Here is a 20,889-nt window from a genome sequence, read left to right on the forward strand (position 1 = left end):
TTACTTGGTAATTATGTATAAACATAGTTCTTATCTTCGGTGGTAGCAAGCATGTGGCAGGGCTGAATAAAGCCAGTCAAGGTACCCTGACAGCCTGGAGCTTTGTGGAAGTGAGCGTGGACTGAGAGGGTCATATGCAAATCAGCGGGGCAGGGACAATACCATATACGAAAGGTGATGCCAAATGAAGCAGTCTGTGGGTTTGGAAGCAGCATTTGTTGGAAGAGCATGGTAAGAGCCAGATCACAGGAGACTGATGGGAATTCCCAGAGGGATATCCAGGGCCTACATTTTTAGGTACAAAACAGAACTTAGATGGAATTTTACAGGTCCTGGAAAACTCCATCAGCTGCAGCACACCCTGTGGGACAATGAGGTGAAATTATGAGTACTCTGTGCTTTTGGGAACTACAAACCCAGTGGAGGAAAAACAGGACTGTGAAACAGACTGGACCAGAGGGGCGATCAGTTTCTATGTTTCTGAGGAGGAGGACACAGGCTCTCAGATTTCTGTTGTGGATACGTCTTCGCCGTCAGTAAACTTTAATTAATACCGACCGGAGCTTATCAGGGTTCCTTTCATTTGTCTTGTAGTTGCCAGGATATTCACAGAACTATCTGGAAGAGCATTTGCTGTCTCTATTGTAGCATTAATCTAACTGGCCTTAATAAAAGCCTGGAGTCATACATATATCATGGTAAATGGCAAAATATCAAAGAAATAAAGGAACCAGCATAATAAAACGTAACTTTTGTTATACTAACTACGTGCATCTGCCTTCTTAATGGCGACATATCCAAAAGTTTCAGAACTCAGGGTTGGGGTCAGATACCACGGTGCAGTGTCCTCCTAGATCCGGTTCTGCCCTCTAGGCTGGCAGCAAGCGTGAGGGGAGGCTGTGGGGAGCGGGTCCAGGGCAGCCTGACACCCAGTAGAGGGACGAGTGTCCGGCGGGGTGGGGACACCTGCGTATTTAGCGTAATTTAGGGGTAAAGAAAGAGTGAGGTGGACTTGGAAAACTAAAAAAATAGAGCTTCTGGCAGACGGCTTTAGAGGAATCGCGTAACCGGAAGCGTGGTGTAGTGGGCGGGGCCAGGAGGAACCACTCCGAGAACCTGGCTGAAGGGATCCCGCTAGACCCTGTTGGATTTGGGAAGTCGCATTGTCCGGAACTGGGCGAGGAAGACCCGGCTCGGGACCTGAAAACTCCCTGGAGCCGCGGTCGCCGCTGGGCGCCCTGGGAAAGTCAGCAGTGGGGGAACCGCAGCCCGGCGGCCCTGGAACCTCCCAGGTCAGAGGAGCTGCGGGGCTGGGACCCAGGAGGGGAGGGACCAGGGGTTGTGCTCGCTGAGGCGGCCCAGAAGGACACAGCTTTCAAAATTTGTTGTGGATATCTTTCCGTTGTCGGTAAATTTCAGATCCTATGTAGTGGGTCTTAATATTAGTATTTTTCTTCACTTGCCTTATGAACCATAAAATAAGACTATTTTCTCATAAAATACTTCCTAGAATAATCTGGAAGAACATTTGCATTCTTTTTTTGTTTGCAAACAGGGTTTTCTTTGCTATTGTGGCCATTTCAACGCTCCTGAAATTTAAAATCATCCATGATTTCTAACTTCCCTGTTTTACCACTTGCTTATTTAAGAGAGTATCCTTTGCCCTTTAGACTAGCCAAAGATGTATATAGATAATAATCACACTAGGAACCAATGCACATATGATTATATTTTATGGAGAACATGTATTTTATGGAGTTCCACAGATATGGTTGTAAACCCTTTACTCCCTATTAATTTTCCGTGTGAGATATATGCACTGTGGGATGTAAATACAGCATTCAGAATTGCGTCCTCATATGCTGTGTTCTTGTGTTACACCTTAGGTCCAGGCAAGCCCAACATACATGCTGTTAGAGTATATCAGACCACACTGATATACTGTTTCATAGTTAGCAAAGTCACTTTAGATTAAAAGAAAATTAGAAAGCATCTTTTGAATAATTATGACTACACACCTGTATCAGAAATATACCTCCTTGGTTGAAGAAAAGCTCTCTGCCCATGTGCATACACGTGGCGAAACTGTTTTGTTTGTTTGTTTCAGGGTTTGTTGACATTCATCTCTGTGACTGTGGACTTCTTGCAGGAGGCATGGAATGCCTATAGCCTGCTCACAGGGCGTTTTGCAGAGATCTTCTATTGGAGAAGTATAGCAGCGTGGATTCGTAGGGTGAGAATAGTTTTCATGCAGTCTCCCTTGCTCTTCCTCAGCGTTCCTGAGAAAACTGCACATGTGTGAGATGTGTGTGAATGAGTCTCACATCTTCGAGAATAAAGTGAAATCCAAAGAGAAGGAGACTGTGTTCTTTATATTTTCTCTCTCTTTCATGGTTAGCATATGTTAACACCTTTTGTTGTTGCTCCATGAAAAGGTTCAGGTGCTTTCTGAGGAATCTCTTTCCCATATGCAGATCTCACATTGTCAATAAGTCCTGCTCACCTGTGAGTCAGAACAGAGAGCCCTGGATGTGAAGAGAGAGGATCCAGGTATGTTACAGCGATTGAGGAAGGTGTGAAGGGATGGAAAGGGCTCAAGTGACAGTATAAAGAGGACATGAGGTTGGATTTGCCTCATTCTATTTATTTTAATTACTATTATCATTTATTATTCATTTTATTAGAAATGATTCTAGAGAATTCTTCAGGATTGCCCAATTCTCGGTGTTTGACACTCTTTATTAAGTATTAAACCTTAGAGTTAAATTTATTTTTCTTTGCATGAGAATGATACTGTCCTTCCTCTATTTTCATCACTGATTATGTTTTTATACCAATATTATATGAGTTTATTACTATAATTTTAATACCATGGTTAGTTAGAGCCATTGAAGCCTCTTTGTCCTGGATGCTGGGTTTTGTAACATTTTTGCATTCCTTCAGGTTTCGTGTCTATATATAATTCCCAGCAAGATTTTGATAAGATTTGTTTAATATCTCTGCCAAGTAATAGACTCTCTCTACATTGTCTGCGTCTTGATATGCTCTTATTGTCTTCAACACTCCAGTTTGCATTGCTATAATTTTTATGTTTTGAGATTACCTTTTGATTTGATCCTGCTCTCATAATTTTTTAGATCTTAGGAACGTTTTCTCCATTTACATAAAAATGCCTGTGTGATCTGGGTACAAATTACTTAGAATCTTTGCAGAGCACAAATATCCTTTTATATTTCTTCACATGTTTGCATGAGAACATGTTGTAGGATGAGCGCTGGGCTGTGTCCCGCCGCCCGGCTAGCTTAGCCCCGAAATAATTATACAAAAACTGTATTCATTTAAACACAGCCTGGCCCGTTATTTCTAGCCTGTTATTGGCTAACTCTCACATCTTGATTTAACCCATTTCTAATAATCTGTGTTCACCACGAGGTCGTGTCTTACTGGGAAAGATTCAGCATGTCTGACCTGGTGGCTGGCTCCATGGCGGCAATCCCTGACCCTGCTTTCTTCCTCCCAGAATTCAGTTCTGTCTACTCTGGCTACCTGATTTCTGCCCTATCAAAAAGCCAAGGCAGTTTCTTTATTCAACCAATGAAAGCAACACATAAACAGAAAGACCTCCTACACCAAGAACATGCTGTCCATGGGTCAGTATTTACATGTCTCTTATGTATTCTTTTGGTTTATATCTATTGGGAAATGGACCATTTGATCACTTGTTGATATTTCTTTTGTATTTTTATAGATTCAGCATTTCTTTTACTCACCATAATTATTACCAACCCTCTTCACAGAAATAAAAGAATTCCTCCACTCTTAGCACTTTGTATCCTTACATTTGAAGGAAATACTTTTGATAGATAAAAAGTATATATTTTGATTTAAGGGTGTCTTTTCTCTCTTTTTTAGTCTGTATCCTATCTTCATGTTTGAGTTGGGGAGTATTATACGTTACCAAACATCACTGAAGGAAAATATTCATAGGCCATTTTATTAATTTTTCTCTATTGTGTTTATTTTCCTTTTTCTGCTGCTCTTATTGCTTTAGGTATCTGCTCTTCTGCCATTGTCATGGTGCTGTTGTTCCTGTCAGTCTGTGGTGTCATCTTGAAATCACAGCTGGGATGACTCAAGCTTTGCTCTGTGTGTCTTGGTTTGCTCTGCACTCTGAGGATTTTTGTGTTTGGGTTTTCCTTCTAGTACTTTCTGTAGGGTTAAGTTTCTCAATAGGTATTGTTTAAATCTGCTTTTGTCATGGAATATTTTGTTTATCTATCGATGGTGATCGAAAGCTTTGCTAGGTATAATAGTTGGACTTGCATCCGTGATCTCTTAGTGTCTGTAGTACACCTGTCCAGGACCTTCTGATTTTCATGGTTTCCATTGAGAAGTTGGTATAGTTTTGATTGGTCTGCCTTTATATGCTATTTGACCTCTTTCTTTTGTAGCTCTTAATATTCTTTCTTTATTCTGTATGTTTTGCATTTTGATTATTATATGGCAAGGGGACTTTTTTATTTTTATTGTAATTTTTATCCAGTCTATTTGGCCTTCTGTAAGTTTCTTGTACCTTCATAGGGATATCCTTCTTTAAGTTGGAAAAGTTTTTGTCTTTTTTTTTAAATATATTTTCTGTGCCTTTGAGCTGGAGTTCTTCTCTTTCTGCTATCCCTATTATTTTTATGTTTGGTCTTTATGGTGTCCTAGATTTCTTGGATGTTATGTGTTAAGAATTTGTTGGAGCCGAGCGGTGGTGGTGCACGCCTTTAATCTCAGCACTTGGGAGGCAGAGGCAGGCGGATCTCTGTGAGTTCGAGACCAGCCTGGTCTACAAGAGCTAGTTCCAGGACAGGCTCCAAAACCACAGAGAAACCCTGTCTTGAAAAATCAAAAAAAAAAAAAAAAGTGTTGGATTTAATGCTTTCTTTGACCAAGGAATCAATTTCCTCTATAACATCTTTAATTCCTGAGATTCTCTCTTTCATCCCTTGTATTTTGTTTGCTATGCTTGCCTCTGTAGTTCCTGTTTGTTTACCCAAATTTTCCACATCCAAAATTCCCTTGGTTTGTGTTTTCTCTATTGCCTCTATTTCATTCTTCAGGTCTTGAACTGTTTGCTTTACTTGTTTGTTTTTTCTTGGTTCTCTTGGGTTTCTTTGAGGGATTTATTAATTTTCCCCAAACTTTTGTTTGTCTTTTCTACAATATCTTTAAAGGAGTTTTTCATTTTCTTTTTAAAAGTCTCCATCATCTTCATAAAGTTATGTATAAAATTGTTTTCTTCTGCTTCTTCTGGGTTAGGATGATCAAGTCTTCCTGTTGTATGACCCCTGGGTTCTGTTGTTACCATTTTGCTTTTTAGGTTGTTGGATGAATTCTTGTATTGGCACTTACCCATGTCTTTCTTCAATTGATGCTGATGCCAGCAGTGTCTTTATGTCTTGGTTCAATCCTTGCAGTGGCTGTCAGCATCTTTTGGAACTGTTCTTGTTCTGCTCTGTACTGTCAATGTCTGTCTCTCATGGAGGCACTGAGGTCTCTCTTAGCCTGCTCTCTTGGTCTGTTCTGCTGCTGCGCTCTCTTGCTCCATTCTGTGCAGTTCCTGCTTGTGCTTTAGAGTTACTCTTTTGGTCTTCTCTCGTGGTCCTCTCTTTGTAGTTGCTGCTTGTGTTTCAGTCTTCCTCTGAGCTTGTGAGGATTTCGGTGCAGAGTGGGATTTGTAGCTTGCAGGGTCTGGTGAATGTGGGTGTACTGGGGCAGCCTATCTGCAGGAAACTCTCCTTCTGTCTAACTGGAATTGGCCCTGGGTTGTGCCCTACTGTGGAAGGCCTAGAGAGTGGTATGTCCTGCCAGGTGACTGGTCACTCACCTCTTGGTCCTCTCTGTATTTTAGCAAGCTGTGTTTCACAGTTCTACCGAGGTTGCAGGAGGATAGGATAGGCAAGTTTGGGTGCATGGTGGGGCTTGTAGCTTACAGAATTTGATGGATGGTGTGGGTTATTGGGATAGCCTACCTGGAGAAAACTCTCCTCCTGCCTGGCTTGAGAAGCTTGCTTAGGTAGTTGGGGGAGGGGCCCAGGGTTTTGTCCCTGTGTTGAGGACCTAGAGAGCAGGTATCCTGCTGGGTGGCTGGTCACTCATCTCTTGATCCTCTCTGTATTGTAGCAGGCTGTTTTTTCTGAGTTCCACTCTTGGTCCTCCCTTTGTAGTAGCAGGTTGTTCGGAAAATATTTTTATGAGTAAAATTAGGGATAGTAATTTTCTTCCTCCTAGTTAAAAATGGTATTTTGCTGATAACTGTATTGAAAATAATCTGACTCCCCAGCTTTCCTATTCATGTGTTACTTTTTAAAATATCATATTTTCTGGGTTTTTATGGCTAAAATCTCTGATTGTTCTGTTATTCTTCTTCCTAATTATGATCTGCAGTGCATTTTGAATGGATGACTTCTATCGTTTATAACCTTCTTCATATGCCTTTCCTTCTCCATGAATTTTAAGAGCCCATGTTTCTGGTTGCAGTGATCAGGCTCACAGCCATTTTCTTTCATCACTCTAAATATATCCCTTCATGCTTTCCTTTCTGTAGGAATGTTGACAAAATTTTTGGTATCATTTTGGGTTTTTTTTTTAGTCTTTTTTATGTGGATTGGCACTAATCCTAATTTAGTTGTATTAATTTTAGTTTTGTATTTTTGACACCTTGATGGAAATTTCAACAAGAATTCCAGTCTTTGTTTTCTGAGAGAGAATCTCTGAAGAGCAAGAAGAAGAATGAATGCGTCTGTGGTAAATGCTCCCCAGGTCAGTGCCATGTTCACATTTCTTTGAAAATTGTTTTTATTATTGAAACCATTTAATTTCTAAATTCCCTATCAATGGCAATGTTACTGAAAGTGTTTCTTTTGACTAATTTATTTGTCTTTTTCTTCTTTTACATTCAAGTTTATGTCTTTATATACTTTATAGCAGAAACTGGTCCCATTAAATTTTCACTTGGTTTTACACTGTGAGGCCATGAATTTCCGTGGACTTAAAACTTGAAGCTCTAAAACATAAGCTATTGTAAATGACACTCAAAGAAATATGTTGATGGCCATTTTCCACATAGAATGGACTTGTATCCTTTTATATTAGTAAGGATCGTCTCATGTGCCACATAGTTGTATATCTGTAATGGTCAGTTTTCCAGGAACAGACTTATGAACATGGACATGCCATTACATGGACCTTTTTACTGATATCCCTGAGCAACTTACAGAAAAGTAGCGCTAGAAGAGACTCATTGTCTTGAACCTTAATAGTAAATATTTTAGCACCATAGGGAGTATAGATGATAGAAGTAATATATGGCTTGCTCTTACCAGAAAGTTGATATGTCTGTGAAGATATGAAGGTTATAGTATTCTGGTTTGTCTTTTTGCCATATTATGTCACACAGTGATATGCGTTGACACCTGAAATATACTTATCTCAGGAAAAATTCTCTTCAAAGTTCAGCAGTTAATTCTCTTAAGAAAAATCTTATTTTCTCTATGTTTAATTTCATTTTTCAGAAGGGGCATGAGCACTGCTGTCCCACCTTTTGTATGTCATTATGTAGAATATATTAGTAAGAATTTTCTATAGAGGACTGACTGTGTGCTTCACATAAGTCATCAGTTTGGAAGCATAAACTACTGTCTCTATTAATGACTTTACTCTGTTCTTTTCTTTTGGTCAGAGAAGGCCCTCTCCAGCCTATGTTTTGTTTTGTTTTTTCTCTCCCTGGAGATTTGTATTACATAGGGTGAAAATTCTGAAGAATTATCTTAATGTTTCTATTTCTTTTTTTACAATAATATTTTATTTAAGTATATGAGGGTTTACTGCATATGTTTATGTACACTATATGATGAATTATGCCTCTGGATCCCTGAAGTCAGACATTGTAGTTAGTTGCCATGTGTTTAGAAAGAATTAAAATAGGTTTTTCTGCAGGAACAAAAAGTATCTTTACCTCTGAGCCATATTTTCAGGCTCTGGATTAACATTTCTGGTGCACACTTGTGACAGTATATGACCCTGTGTATTCTAGTTTTTGTAAAATGAAGGCGTAATCATAAATAATACTTTTGTATGGTAAAATCCTGTTAGATGAATGAATTAAAATTCATCTAGAATTTTATAGAATATAATAGAATATTACATCAAAATGTTCACAGAGATTGGAAATACAATCAAGACAATAAATATTTGATAAAGTATTTTTTTAAAAATAAAATTCCAATTATACATACATACATACATACATACAGTAGAAGGCTGCTTGTTTGTGCCTGGCTGCTCAGACTCAAAATAACCACACAGAAACTATATTATTTGCAATACTGTTTGGCCAATAGCTTAAGTGTATTTCTGGCTAACTCTTATATCCTAAACTAACCCATCTCCATTAAGCTGTGTATCACCACATCGCTGTGGCTTACCAGCAAGCTTCTGGCATGTCTGTCTCTGGTGGCGGCTCCAATATTTATGGTTCAGCAGAGAACATTGGATTTCAAGGATCTAAGATTAAGTTATGTTTTGTATTGTCCTAAGTGTGCTGAGAATCAAACCTCATTTTCAAGAACTTCAAGAAATAGACTGTAAACTCAAGACAAATTGTTCAAATTTAGTGATTGTGGGAAATCTCTTATTTGCTACTCAGATCTTAGAAATCACCAGTAAATTCATGGAGGTGAGAGACCTAATGGATATAAGCAGTGTACATCAGTCTATATATTGTCTCTGAAAGTAGCAATATAGAACTTCTAGAAAACTCTTTTCCTTTAAAAATTGCCATGACTCATTTATATCATGAACATGTCTCTAAATCTGTAGGTCTTTTTTAACCAAGAAATCATTTGTCAAGCAGTGCATGGTAAATGGGTAATTTCTCATTGCAGGGTCTGTTAACATTCAGGGATGTGACGGTGGACCTCTCACAGGAGGAATGGGAATGTCTAGACTGTGCTCAGAGAGCTTTGTACATGGATGTGATGTGGGAGAATTACAACAATCTACTCTTTGTGGGTAAGAATGTTCTTCTTATAGAATTACTTATTCATTCTTTTTATTTACCTACTTTGTATCTATGTAAACTCTCTGAACCTAGAGAATTCCAGACATGAGGGAAATTCTGGTTATCAACATAACTATTTAATGGTGCTTCACTGTCAACTTTCTGTATTCTCTGGAAGAGTAACCAATGTTATATTCACTGTGATATCTTCAGCCCTCCTATCTAATATATAAAGAAAATTTAAATATTCAAAGAATATTGACTATTCAAAGCAAGGAAGTATATTACAGTACTCTTGATAATGAGAATATTTTAATTTTGTTTTGGCTTAAACTCTCCACCTATTTCTGATTATAAACAATGCAAAAGGTTTAAAGAGAAAGAGCTGTTGCTTGTAAGAATGTTTTTGTTTTGTTTTTTGATGTGGAGTTGCTATGTTTCATACTGGCACAGCATGAGTTTAATATTTGCACTTTGGAGGCTGAATCAGAAGAACATATTGAGTTCCCTGCTGAACTATTTTATGAGTTTCTAGTTGATGAAAGCTGTACTGTGTGACTCTGTTTCAAAAACATAAGAAATAGGGAAACATTCTTCATATGATCCTTCACAGAGCTTCTTTCTCAAAGTTCTTTACTGCTCAATCACCTGTTTGTCTTATGGGCTCAAAGTACAGTGTTTAGATAGGAATGAGAAGGCTATATATGGGACTGACCTAAGATGTCTACATATATATTACAGTTGTTAGCTTGGGCTATTTGTGGAACTCCTAACATCACTGCCTTTACCTGAATTTTTGGCTTGCTATTGGGAACTTATTCTTCATAGTGGGTTGCTTTGCCCAGCCTTAATATAACGGAAGGAATTTAATCCTACCTCAATTTAATATGCCATGCTTTCTTGACATCCATGGGAGGCCTGCCATTTTCAGAACAGAAACTGAAGAAAAATTGATAGGAGGGCAGAGGGGAGGGGAGCAGAAGAAACAGGAGAGAAGAGAGGGTGGAGAAACTGCCGTTAGAATGTCAAATAAATGAAAAAAAATAAAAGGAAAAAATGGGTAGGCTATTATTGGTCCCCATAGTTTGATATAGATCAGATTGGAGATTCTTTGAGCATCCATTTAATGATTGTGAAACAGAAAATTCCTTGGTTAAGAATTCTGTTTCTGATTACTAGTTTATATGTCATACCTAAGAAAACATCAAGTATTGAATCTTTTATTTGTGCATTAATTGCTATTATCAATAACTGTACTTATTTTTCAGAAAAGCATCATTTATGTGATAAATGTGAGAAGGTCCTGCACCAAGGCACAAAGACTTTTATCCATGATCATGAAAATATTCAAGAGAAATCTTACAAATGTTATGAGCTCGGCCAAGTGATTCATGAATCCTGCCAATGTACACCTTATGATACGAGGAATACTGCAGAAAATTACAAGTACAGTTTTGGTAACCACATACCTGCCTGTGTTGAAACCACAATCCTCAATAGACACAAAAGTGGAAACGCTGGAGATGAACTTTGCAAATATGAAGACTATGTAAGTTGTTTAAATTTGTGTTTCATCATTAGCCAAAATCAAAGTAGTCACAAAAGAAAGAAAGAACAGAAAAGTACAAAGTATGGTCCATCTTTTCACTCTAATAGAGAAATTATATTGAAACAAACTGATAATGGGAAGAAACCACACCATTGCAGGAAATGTGGAAAATTCTTCAAGACTTACTCAAGCCTCGTTAGCCATCAGAGAGCCCATACTAAAGAAAAAAACTATAAATGTACAAAATGTAGTAATTCTTTTTTGCATTTTTCACAACTCAATGTCCATTATAAAACCAACTGTCTGGAAAAACCTTACAAATGTTCAGAATGTGGTAAATGCTTCTGTCACACATCAGACTTTGAAAGACATTACAGGATCCACATTCGAGGGAAACCTTACAAATGTAGTGAATGTGACAAATCATTTTCCGCAAAACAAAATCTTAGAACTCATCAGAGAATCCACACAGGAGAGAAACCATACAAATGTAATGAATGTGGCAAATCTTTTAGAAGTGACCCCAATCTTAGAAATCATATGAAAAGACATAGAGGTGAGAAACCTTACAAATGTAGCGAATGTGAAAAATCCTTTACCACAAAAGACAATCTTAGAACTCATCAGAGAATCCACACAGGAGAGAAACCTTACAAATGCAATGAATGTGAGAAATCCTTTACCTCAAAAGACTATCTTAGAATTCATCAGAGACTCCACACAGGAGAGAAACCTTACAAATGTAGTAAATGTGGCAAATCTTTTAGAGGTAGCCCAAGTCTTAGAAATCATCTGAAAAGTCATATAGGTGCAAAACCTTACAGGTGTAGTGAATGTGAGAAATTCTTTACCACAAAAAGCAGTCTTAGAACTCATCAGAGACTCCACACAGGGGAGAAACCTTACAAATGTAGTGAATGTGGCAAATCCTTTTCAAGTAGCTCAAATCTTAAAACACATCTGAAAAGTCATTCAGATGAGAAACCTTACCAATGTAGTGAATGTGACAAATCATTTTCATATGGCTCAAATCTTAGAACACATCTGAAAACTCATACAGGTGAGAAACCTTTCAAATGTAGTGAATGTGATAAATCCTTTACCACAAAAGATGGTCTTAGAACTCATCAGAGAATCCACACAGGAGAGAAACCTTACAAATGTAGTGATTGTGACAAATCTTTTGCCCAGAAAGTCCAGCTTATGACTCACCAGAGAACTCATACAGGAGAGAAACCTTATAAATGTAGTGAGTGTAACAAATCCTTTACCAGAAAAGCCAATCTTAGAGGTCATCAGAGAATACATACATTAGAGAAACTTTAGAATGTAGCAAATGTGAGAAATTCTTTACTGTTGGTTCAACTCTTAGAATACATTCCAGGATATTTGATTACACTGTGAAGCCCGAGTTTTAATAATATTAATCTTGGATCAGGGACTGAAATCCAGAACTATTTAACAGGAATTAGCAATTGAAAGTAAGATGCAGAAATGAACAATAATGAATAGATGAACAATTTGGAATTTCACAGTCTTTTTAGTTGGATATGGTTGGGGAGACCCTCTCTTGCTGAGTCTCTAGGCCTCTCTGAACCAGCATGTTTGGTGTGGGAAGTCCTTCTGTACATGTATTGCTTTTATTGGTTAATGAATAAAGTATCTGTCTTGGGCCTGGCAGGGCAGAATAGAGGTAGGTGGGAAAAACAAAACTGAATGCTGGGAGAACAGACAAGTCAGAACCTTGCTGGTAAGCCACTGCCACGTGGCTATATGCAAATTAGTAGAAACTGGTTAAATTAAGAAATTAATTAAATTAATTAAATAATTAAATTAAGATGTAGAAAAAAGCTAGCTAATAAGAAGCTAGAGCTAATAGACCATGCAGTGATTTAATCAATACAATCTCTGTGTGGTTATTTCGGGGCTGAGCAGCCAGGAACAAACAAGCGGCCTCCTCCAACACATGTTTTCACCCCAATGTCTGAGTCCTGAGCCTTTATTGGTAAATAGAACAATAGAGACTTAGGTAAAAGCTACATATGTTGGCTATGCCACAGCCAGTACTAGCAGAGTCAGAAATCCCACCAAACCACAGCCCAAGCAACAGTGTATTTAATGCAGGGCCGTAGGACCATGGTCAGGTGTAACTGCTTTGCTGACAGGAAAACAATTTGAACACATCAGAATAGATACTAAAGAGAAACATAAATGCAGTGAAATGTTTGCTCATTTTTTTAGAGTATATTAGAGAATTCATTCAGGAGATAAACCTTGCAAGTGTAGTTGTCTTCATCAGGCTTTTATTGCTCTGAAGCAATTCTCTTAAAGGAAAACTTTTAACTGAGGCTGGCTTACAATTTCAGAGATTTAGTCCATTGACGTCATGGTGGGAAACATAGTGACATGTATGCAGACATAGTGCAAGAGAATGAACTGAGACATCTGTGGCATGATCCTTGGGTAGCAGGAAGTAAGCTGTGTACTAGGTGTGGCTTGAGCATATGTGAGACTTCATTGCCTACCTTAACAGTGACACACTTCTTCCAACAAGTTTACCCCAACTCAAAGAAGGCCGTCCCTCCTAATAGAGCCATTCCCTATGGGCCAATCATTCACATTGGGGCCATTCCTATTCAAACCATTACAGTAGTGGATATGAGAATCCTTTTATCTATAAAATCACCCTGAGAACAGATCATAGTATTCATATGGTAGAGAAAACTTAAAAATGTAATATATATTCAAAAGTCTTTACCAGCTTCTCAGGTCTAAGAGAACATCTGAAAATGTATACCAGGAGACAAGTTACCATGGGAAATCATTTGGGATCTTCTTAAACCAAGGTCTGTTCTTAGCTACACTTGAGACTCCACACTAGAGAATCATTGTGAACATGAGATATTTGGGAAAGCCTTTAATTTCAAATCTTAGAAAACATCCGGAGTTAATGCAGAGAAAAATGGGAAAATGTAGAACAAGTTTCATCAAAACCTTTTACTTGTTCAACCTCAAATGTTTCATAATAAAGACCAAATGGAGAAATGTTAATTATATGTAGTTGTGTAACAAATTTCTGGAGATCGGAATGATCCATTCTGGAGGGAAGCTGATTAAGGCAAGAAATACACCACTCAAAACAACGTCAATACATATCTGAAACTGATAGGATTCAGTGTTCTTAACTCAAATGAAGAAACTCAGGGAAGTCATGTCCCTTTGAAGAGGATTTTAGTCATTAAGATAGGGTGCTCTTTAACTTGTAGGTTTGCCTACTGATGTGTAGTGTGCTCCAGGTGTGCAGTGTGCTCCAGGTGTGCAGTGTGCTCCAGGTGTGCAGTGTGCTCCAGGTGTGCAGTGTGCTCCAGTGTAGTGTGCTCCAGGTCTGCATTATGCATAAGCTGTGTCACATGCAGCTTTTGAGTTTCATCATAGGAACTGTGTTTGAGTCTCTCATGATCCTGTAATTAACTGCTTCCCCATATTTCTGTAAGCAATTCCAATAAAACTGTTTGATTAAAAAGGTTGGACTTGGTTGGGTTTTTAGTTTCCAGTTAGGGTGAGTAGATGCATATGCATGTTGCATCTCCCCACAAAATGTGTCTCATAAACATGTGCTTAACTCACTACTTGTTCCTCTGAACTTATAAACAGGAACTTGATACTAGAGTTCTCAATCTGTAGGCCATGACTCCTTTGAATTAAAAGACCATTTCACAGGGGTTGCCTAAGATATAGGAAAATACATTTTCAATAGTCTTGCTGCTTCGGGGACCAGCCCCTAGGCAGCTCAGTATTTGGGGGGTAGCTATGTGACTGGTGAAGCTAAGAGCTTTTCAATCTGGGGGGGTGTTGTAATATAAGCGGCGGGGCTGCGTCCCCGGCACCCGGCCACCCGCATGGCTTAGCTTATGCCCCGAAATAATTACACGGAAACTGTATTCTTTTAATCACTGCCTGGCCCATTAGTTCCGGCCTCTTATTGGCTAGCTCTTACATATTGATCTAACCCATTTCTAATATTCTGTGTAGCCCCACAAGCTGGCTTACCAGGGAGATCTTAACCTGCGTCTGTCTGGAGTGGGAGAATCATGGCGACTCACTGGCTCGGCTTCTTTCGCCCAGCATTCTGTTCTGTTTACTCCACCCACCTAAAGGCTGGCCAATCAAATGGGCTAAGGCAGTTTTCTTTATTAGTTAACCAATGAAAGCAACAGATAAAATACAAGAACCACCTCCATCATTTCCCCTTTTTCTGTTTAAACAAAAAAGAAAGGCTTTCACTTTAACATAGTAAGATTACATGTAGCAAAACAGTTATCAAGCAAGAATTACAGTTATAATATTTATATCTATTTTATCATAACTAAGGAAAACTATAACTATCTATCCATTCTTCAACTCCATCAAAGACTCCAGAAAGATATAATATTACCTAAGCAAACAAGAGATAAGAAACTTCAAACTCTAGAAATGACAGAGACATCTTGCTGCCTGGACAGTCACCCAAAGTTCTTTTGTACCGTTGGGGCATCCATCTTCGGCCTACAGGCCCATAGTATCCAGCAGACATTTTCATCAAGCAGGAAATTCCAAAGACAGTTCAGTCACTTTCTGCTGTGTCCTGCAGAATGTCTCGCAGACTCTTTCATGAATCAGGAACCCCGAAAGACCATCTCACCTTTAGGCAAGTTCAGTAGTCCTCTCTCTGCTGGTTCTCTGTGTCGTTTATGCATCAGTCCAGGCAAGAGCAGTTTCTTGCCCAAATGTCTATCAAACTCCATAAGGAGCCTCTTCGATGCCCATCTTCCTCTTGAAGTAGATTGGTGCTGCCAGGAGCAGATGTGTCTCATTGTCATAAAAAGCCCTAAATTATTAAAACACTTAAATGCCATGTTCTGTAGTCTTTGAAAGATATGAAGAATGCCTAATTGAAATATATCTCTATATATCTAGAAAATCTAACGTGACTACAAGCTTGACTATTATTTATGATTATCCATTAGCAACCTATATTCATTACATTTTTAAATGAACTCTACAATCACAATACCTTAATCAAGATTAGAAATACATATACATATAACAAAATTGACCTTAAAATCTATACCAATGCAAATTATTCATATCTATATCATTTCCCCCTTTAAATGTAAAAGAACATTTATAAACAATATTTGGGAATATGGGCGCAGTTATTTCTCTCCAAACTGCTTCCTGCTGAATGGGGGCGCTGTATTTAGATCTTTCGTGGTGTAACCTGTGTGTCAGGGTCATCTCGGTTGGCAGTTGAGTGAAGTAATTTTCTGAAGGTGTTCACAGCAACCTTTCAGGAGGGCGTGGTCTATCATACCATATCGGGATAGACGTAATCCACAGAGTCTCATCCTCTGTGAAAACAAAAGAAGACCCTCTCCAAAGCATCATATCCTTAGACCCATATTCTGAAATCATAATACCCTTATATCCATTCTGGTTTAGCTTGGCAGCCCATATAATGAAATGTCTCTCTGTACTTAGCTCCTTTACAGTCAAAAATTTTAAAGAAAACACAATGTACATAATCCAGACTCTCTGTGAATTTTCCATTGTTACGTGGCTTATTTTTCTTTATTTCTTTTAATCTATAACTATCTGTACTCTGTCTCTTTAAAGACTTTACCCTTTTTTTTAAACCATTAACTTTATTCTCTATATTTGTTTCTTCTCTCTCTAGCCTACGTACATTCATCCAACAGTGTCTGAATCAGTTCTATTGTGAATCTGTAATTTTTTTAGTATCCAGGAGCACTTTGTTTTGTGCTTTTAAATCGCTAAGCGCTTAAGAATCTAAGCTGTGACATTCTTAGGTCAAAAACAGGTACTGCTTGCTTGCCCCACCCAGTCCAACATGGCGGAGCCGCTCGTGCCTCTGATCCTTGCACATTGCACCAGTAGCATGGTGGAGCTGCTTGTGCCTCTGAGCTGCAGCACAAAATGACTTCCTTTTAGGCACACAGTGAGTCTAGTTGTCATCAAACAAATCGTAGCACTTTATTCCAAATGCTCCGTTTAAAAGCTCTGTCTCCCGCAGGAGCCAGACAGAGATCGCAATGGCGGCACAGCCCAGAAAGCCGGCATTTTAAAACAGCCAGTTTTTTTCTGTTGCTGAGTCAGGACAATTTCTTTGTGGCATGCAACCCACAAACAGCAAAAAGCTGTCTTAAATTCTCTCTGTCTCCTTTTCAAGCCCTCTCAGGTTTGACGTGGAGTTCATTATCACGCTGGGCGCCACTCTGTTGTAATACGAGCGGCGGGGCTGCGTCCCCGGCACCCGGCCACCCGCATGGCTTAGCTTATGCCCCGAAATAATTACACGGAAACTGTATTCTTTTAATCACTGCCTGGCCCATTAGTTCCGGCCTCTTATTGGCTAGCTCTTACATATTGATCTAACCCATTTCTAATATTCTGTGTAGCCCCACAAGCTGGCTTACCAGGGAGATCTTAACCTGCGTCTGTCTGGAGTGGGAGAATCATGGCGACTCACTGGCTCGGCTTCTTTCGCCCAGCATTCTGTTCTGTTTACTCCACCCACCTAAAGGCTGGCCAATCAAATGGGCTAAGGCAGTTTTCTTTATTAGTTAACCAATGAAAGCAACAGATAAAATACAAGAACCACCTCCATCAGGGGGGTAGGAAAAAGACATTCACACATTCTTCTGATTGTATCATTTATTCATCAGCCTTTTCTGATGGACTGGCTGGGTTGCCTCTGGCTGTATGCTCACAGCCATACATATTGATCAGTTTTACATAAAGTATTTCCTCATTCCAAAGCTTCCAGCATTAATCTATGTTTTACTGAAGGGGAACATCACATGCCTCCCTGACTCTAGCCTTTTATTAAGCATTTTGTGAAATGTGTATGTAGAGTATTTTCAGTGGTTGTGTAATGAAAGGCAGATAATAATAGTTATCCTCATGGAATGAGATTTAGAGGAAGGATAGCCTCAAAAGCGCGATGCAACCTTGAGAAAGGAGTCCATAATGAATGAACAACTCAGCACTATGTTCTTCATATGCCATCATGAGGTAAGAGTGAATTTTTAAATGATAGTCTCACAAACTCACAGCTCAGGAAAAGGATTGCCTCAATACTGATAGAAGAAGGCGGCAAGGGAAGGTATTTTTATTAAATAAAGAGAAAAGTATCTCCAGTATCAGCATAGTCACACTCCCAGATCAGTCACTTCCTGAGAAAAGGTTTGAGGGACTCCAGAATTTTTCATCATTGCAAATTGCAATCAGCAGTTGTAGGTTAGTAGAAAATATCTAGTGTTATGGAGTTTATGATCCCTGCGAAAAGACCACAGACTCAATCCAAGTTACTTAAAGGATCTATTGATTAGTTGCTAGCAAGATGCACAGTCTCTGAGCCAAATTTGAAATTGCTATGCAGGAAGGACTTTGTAGTTAGACTTTCACTGGACCACCAGCTCCCAAATAATGCCTCAGCCTTAGCTTAGGCATATAAAATTAACCGGTTGTGGGATATTTTGATCACGTTGTGATACTCCCAAGATGGCCAATAAAGCTAACTTTGTATCAATGTAGAGTTAGTGATTGGCTGACTAGAATTAGCCATAGAGGTTTTGTTAGACCCAGATTGTGATAGAAACATAGGAAGGAACAGGGAGGGGTTTGGAAATATTTGTGGCCTTTTTCCTGTGGAAGGCATGGAGATGCAAGTTCAGTTGATTGTTTTTTCATTGCTCTGAAGTTCTATCAGTCTATTACCCCAATATCTGACTCTGGAGTTTTACTGAATAATACAGCAATAAAAGAATTCCTTCATTAATCCATTTATAATAATCTACGTTTGGTCATGTGGATCATTATATCTCCTCCATATAATGTTCCTGCCTCCTCCGTGACTCCCTGGTAAGCTATCTGTGCCTAGGATTACTCCCAGAGTTCCTTGGATTACCTGAAAATTCCACCTATCTCCTGCCTAGCTACTGTCTGTTCATCTTTGTTTTAAAACCAACACATCAAAGCAACACATATTCACACAGGGTACAAACAAATAGCAACAGGAAGATTTTTTTTTATGCTGGGAAACCACAAGAATGTCTATTTGCGCAACCCAACATTGTGGTTAAGTCAACTAAAATTAGCCGTGTGTGTGTGTGTGTGTGTGTCAGGAGAAATTTTTGGTACTAAGTAGGAAGTACAGGCAGGAGACAGCAGGTGTTGATCAAAATGAATCCCTCTTGGAATAAGGTCAGACATGAAACCAGAGAGAAGACTAACACAAATATTTCTTTAGTGGAAGACTAGATGGAATGTATTGGTAACAGAAAGAGATGGTTGGCTAATGGCTGAACTTGCAGGTTTTCAGGGTTGCCTGTGGAACCATTAGAGGAGAGTCTGGGGTGGAGCTTTTGACATCAGCTGGTCAGTATGAGCAACTTCAACATAGATGGCAACACTAGGGCCATAGACAAAGGACTGGGAATCTTACAAGAGCAGAGAAATGCAGGCGTGTGTAGATTCAGAGTGCTATCCTTACTTCTAACGGATAGCCAATATATGTAGATAGTTCACTTCTGGAAGTTCACTTCTCCTTCTCTACCTCCTCCTCTTCTTTCTACCTTTTCTGTCCCCCTCTTCTTGCTCTTCCTTTGTCTCCTCATTTTTTTCTTTTGATTTCTGAGATCACTTCTTATCTAGTCCAGCTGGCCTTGAACTTGCTATTAACTACGGTTGGCACATTCCACATGCCGAGATTACAGGTGTGTGGCAGCATGCCCCACTTAGAATCTCTCTCTCTCTCCCTCCCTCCCTCCCTCCTTCCCTCCTTCCCTCCCTCCCTCCCCCTCTCTTCTCTCTCTCTCTCTCTCTCTCTCTCTCTCTCTCTCTGGGAGGTCTTTCTCTCTTAGGTAGGGGATGATTGATTTTGGACAAGTTTCGATTTTTCTCTATGGCCTGGAGACTGATCTATGAGAATAAATGACTTTATGAAGTATATAGCAAATCAAAGATTTTATGAAGTATATAGCAAATCAAAGGAAAAGAAAGAAAAAACAAGCATTCAATAAATATAGAGAAAGTATAACATAATCAAATTGGGTGTTCAAAACATTCAACAGAAATTGACTGGAGAGGCCCTGGTGAGGCAGGCGGCTGGGATTCCTGATAGAGAGTTGTGGACACAACAGAGTTGTTCCCTTAAATGAGGCTTCCAAGTGAAAGAATAAAAAACAGATACAGAAAATGTCATCAATTGTCATCGGGCTCCCAGGAAACCCAGCAGGAACCAAATTGGGACAAAGAAGCAGTCAGCTGGAGTTCCCAGTTGAGAGGGTCTGCTCCACCCTTTCCATGGACGAGAGCCTTATGGTGGTATTCCCAGCTCCTCTTCCTATTGCAGGCATCTTATTGTACATGACAAACAGTAGCAATCCTAATGAGAAAGACTTGGTTGTTTAGCTGACCTCAAGGAAACGTCTTATCTCCTGGATTATTTTTATGTTCTTTCTCTTCTCTGTCATACAGTTAGTGAGTCCAGCCCATTTCCAGAGAAAGGGCGTTGGGGGACACTTGAGACAAACATAGCTGAGTCTGAAAGAGTAGTGGTGGGGTAACAATGCTGTAGAGCTAGCTTCTCAGCGAGCTCACACATCACAGGCCAGTTTGCCAGCAGGATAGATGTTGCCAGAGGTATGTCATCATAGTGAGAAGGCATAGAATATGTTACAGGAGGTATGGTGTCACGGCAGGGAAGGGACAGTTGTGGTATAATATACATTACTAGAAGTAAGTCATCATGGCAGGGAAGGCACAGTTGTGGGAGTTGTGGAGGTGGAAGCGCGAGGGTGCCATCCACAGATGGGTAGACCAGAAAGTCTACCTCCTCCTGCCTCCATCCAGGCTCAGGAAGGTGAGCATTCAAATAGACTAGGATCCCCAAAAGCCAGTACATGCAGTAGAGACAAATCCCAGTGCCATTATCATTGGCTTCTCAGTTGGCCCCAATTGTCAGTTACATTCAGAAAGTCCAGTTTGATCACATGCTCGTTTAGTCCCAGTCCAGCTGGATTTGGTGAGCTCCCATGAGAACAGGCACACTGTCTCAGTGGGTGGACCAACCCCTCGTGGTCGTGACTTCCTCATATTCTCCTTCCTTTTGCTCTTCAACTGGACCTTGGGGACTCTGTCCAGTACTCCGATGTGGGTCTCTGTCTCTATCTCCATCTGTCACTGGATGAAGGTTCTATGGTGGTATTCAAGATAGTTATCAGTGTAACTA

At 39.5% G+C, this 20,889-nt stretch overlaps 1 protein-coding gene across 1 annotated transcript; it reads left to right on the forward strand.

Moving 5' to 3' along the window:
* The first annotated feature begins 1,104 nt into the window (after positions 1-1,104).
* On the forward strand, positions 1,105-14,098 carry LOC130869897 (gastrula zinc finger protein XlCGF26.1-like). Its single transcript, XM_057762381.1, has 7 exons — positions 1,105-1,292; positions 2,108-2,233; positions 2,475-2,550; positions 3,521-3,650; positions 6,689-6,807; positions 8,931-9,057; positions 10,315-14,098. Exons 5-7 carry the CDS (start codon positions 6,778-6,780, stop codon positions 11,919-11,921), a joined length of 1,764 nt encoding a protein of 587 aa, XP_057618364.1. The 5' UTR covers positions 1,105-1,292; positions 2,108-2,233; positions 2,475-2,550; positions 3,521-3,650; positions 6,689-6,777; the 3' UTR covers positions 11,922-14,098.
* The last annotated feature ends 6,791 nt before the right edge of the window (positions 14,099-20,889 follow it).

This window comes from Chionomys nivalis, chromosome 2 (genome assembly GCF_950005125.1).
Source record: "Chionomys nivalis chromosome 2, mChiNiv1.1, whole genome shotgun sequence".
Taxonomy (NCBI): domain Eukaryota; kingdom Metazoa; phylum Chordata; class Mammalia; order Rodentia; family Cricetidae; genus Chionomys; species Chionomys nivalis.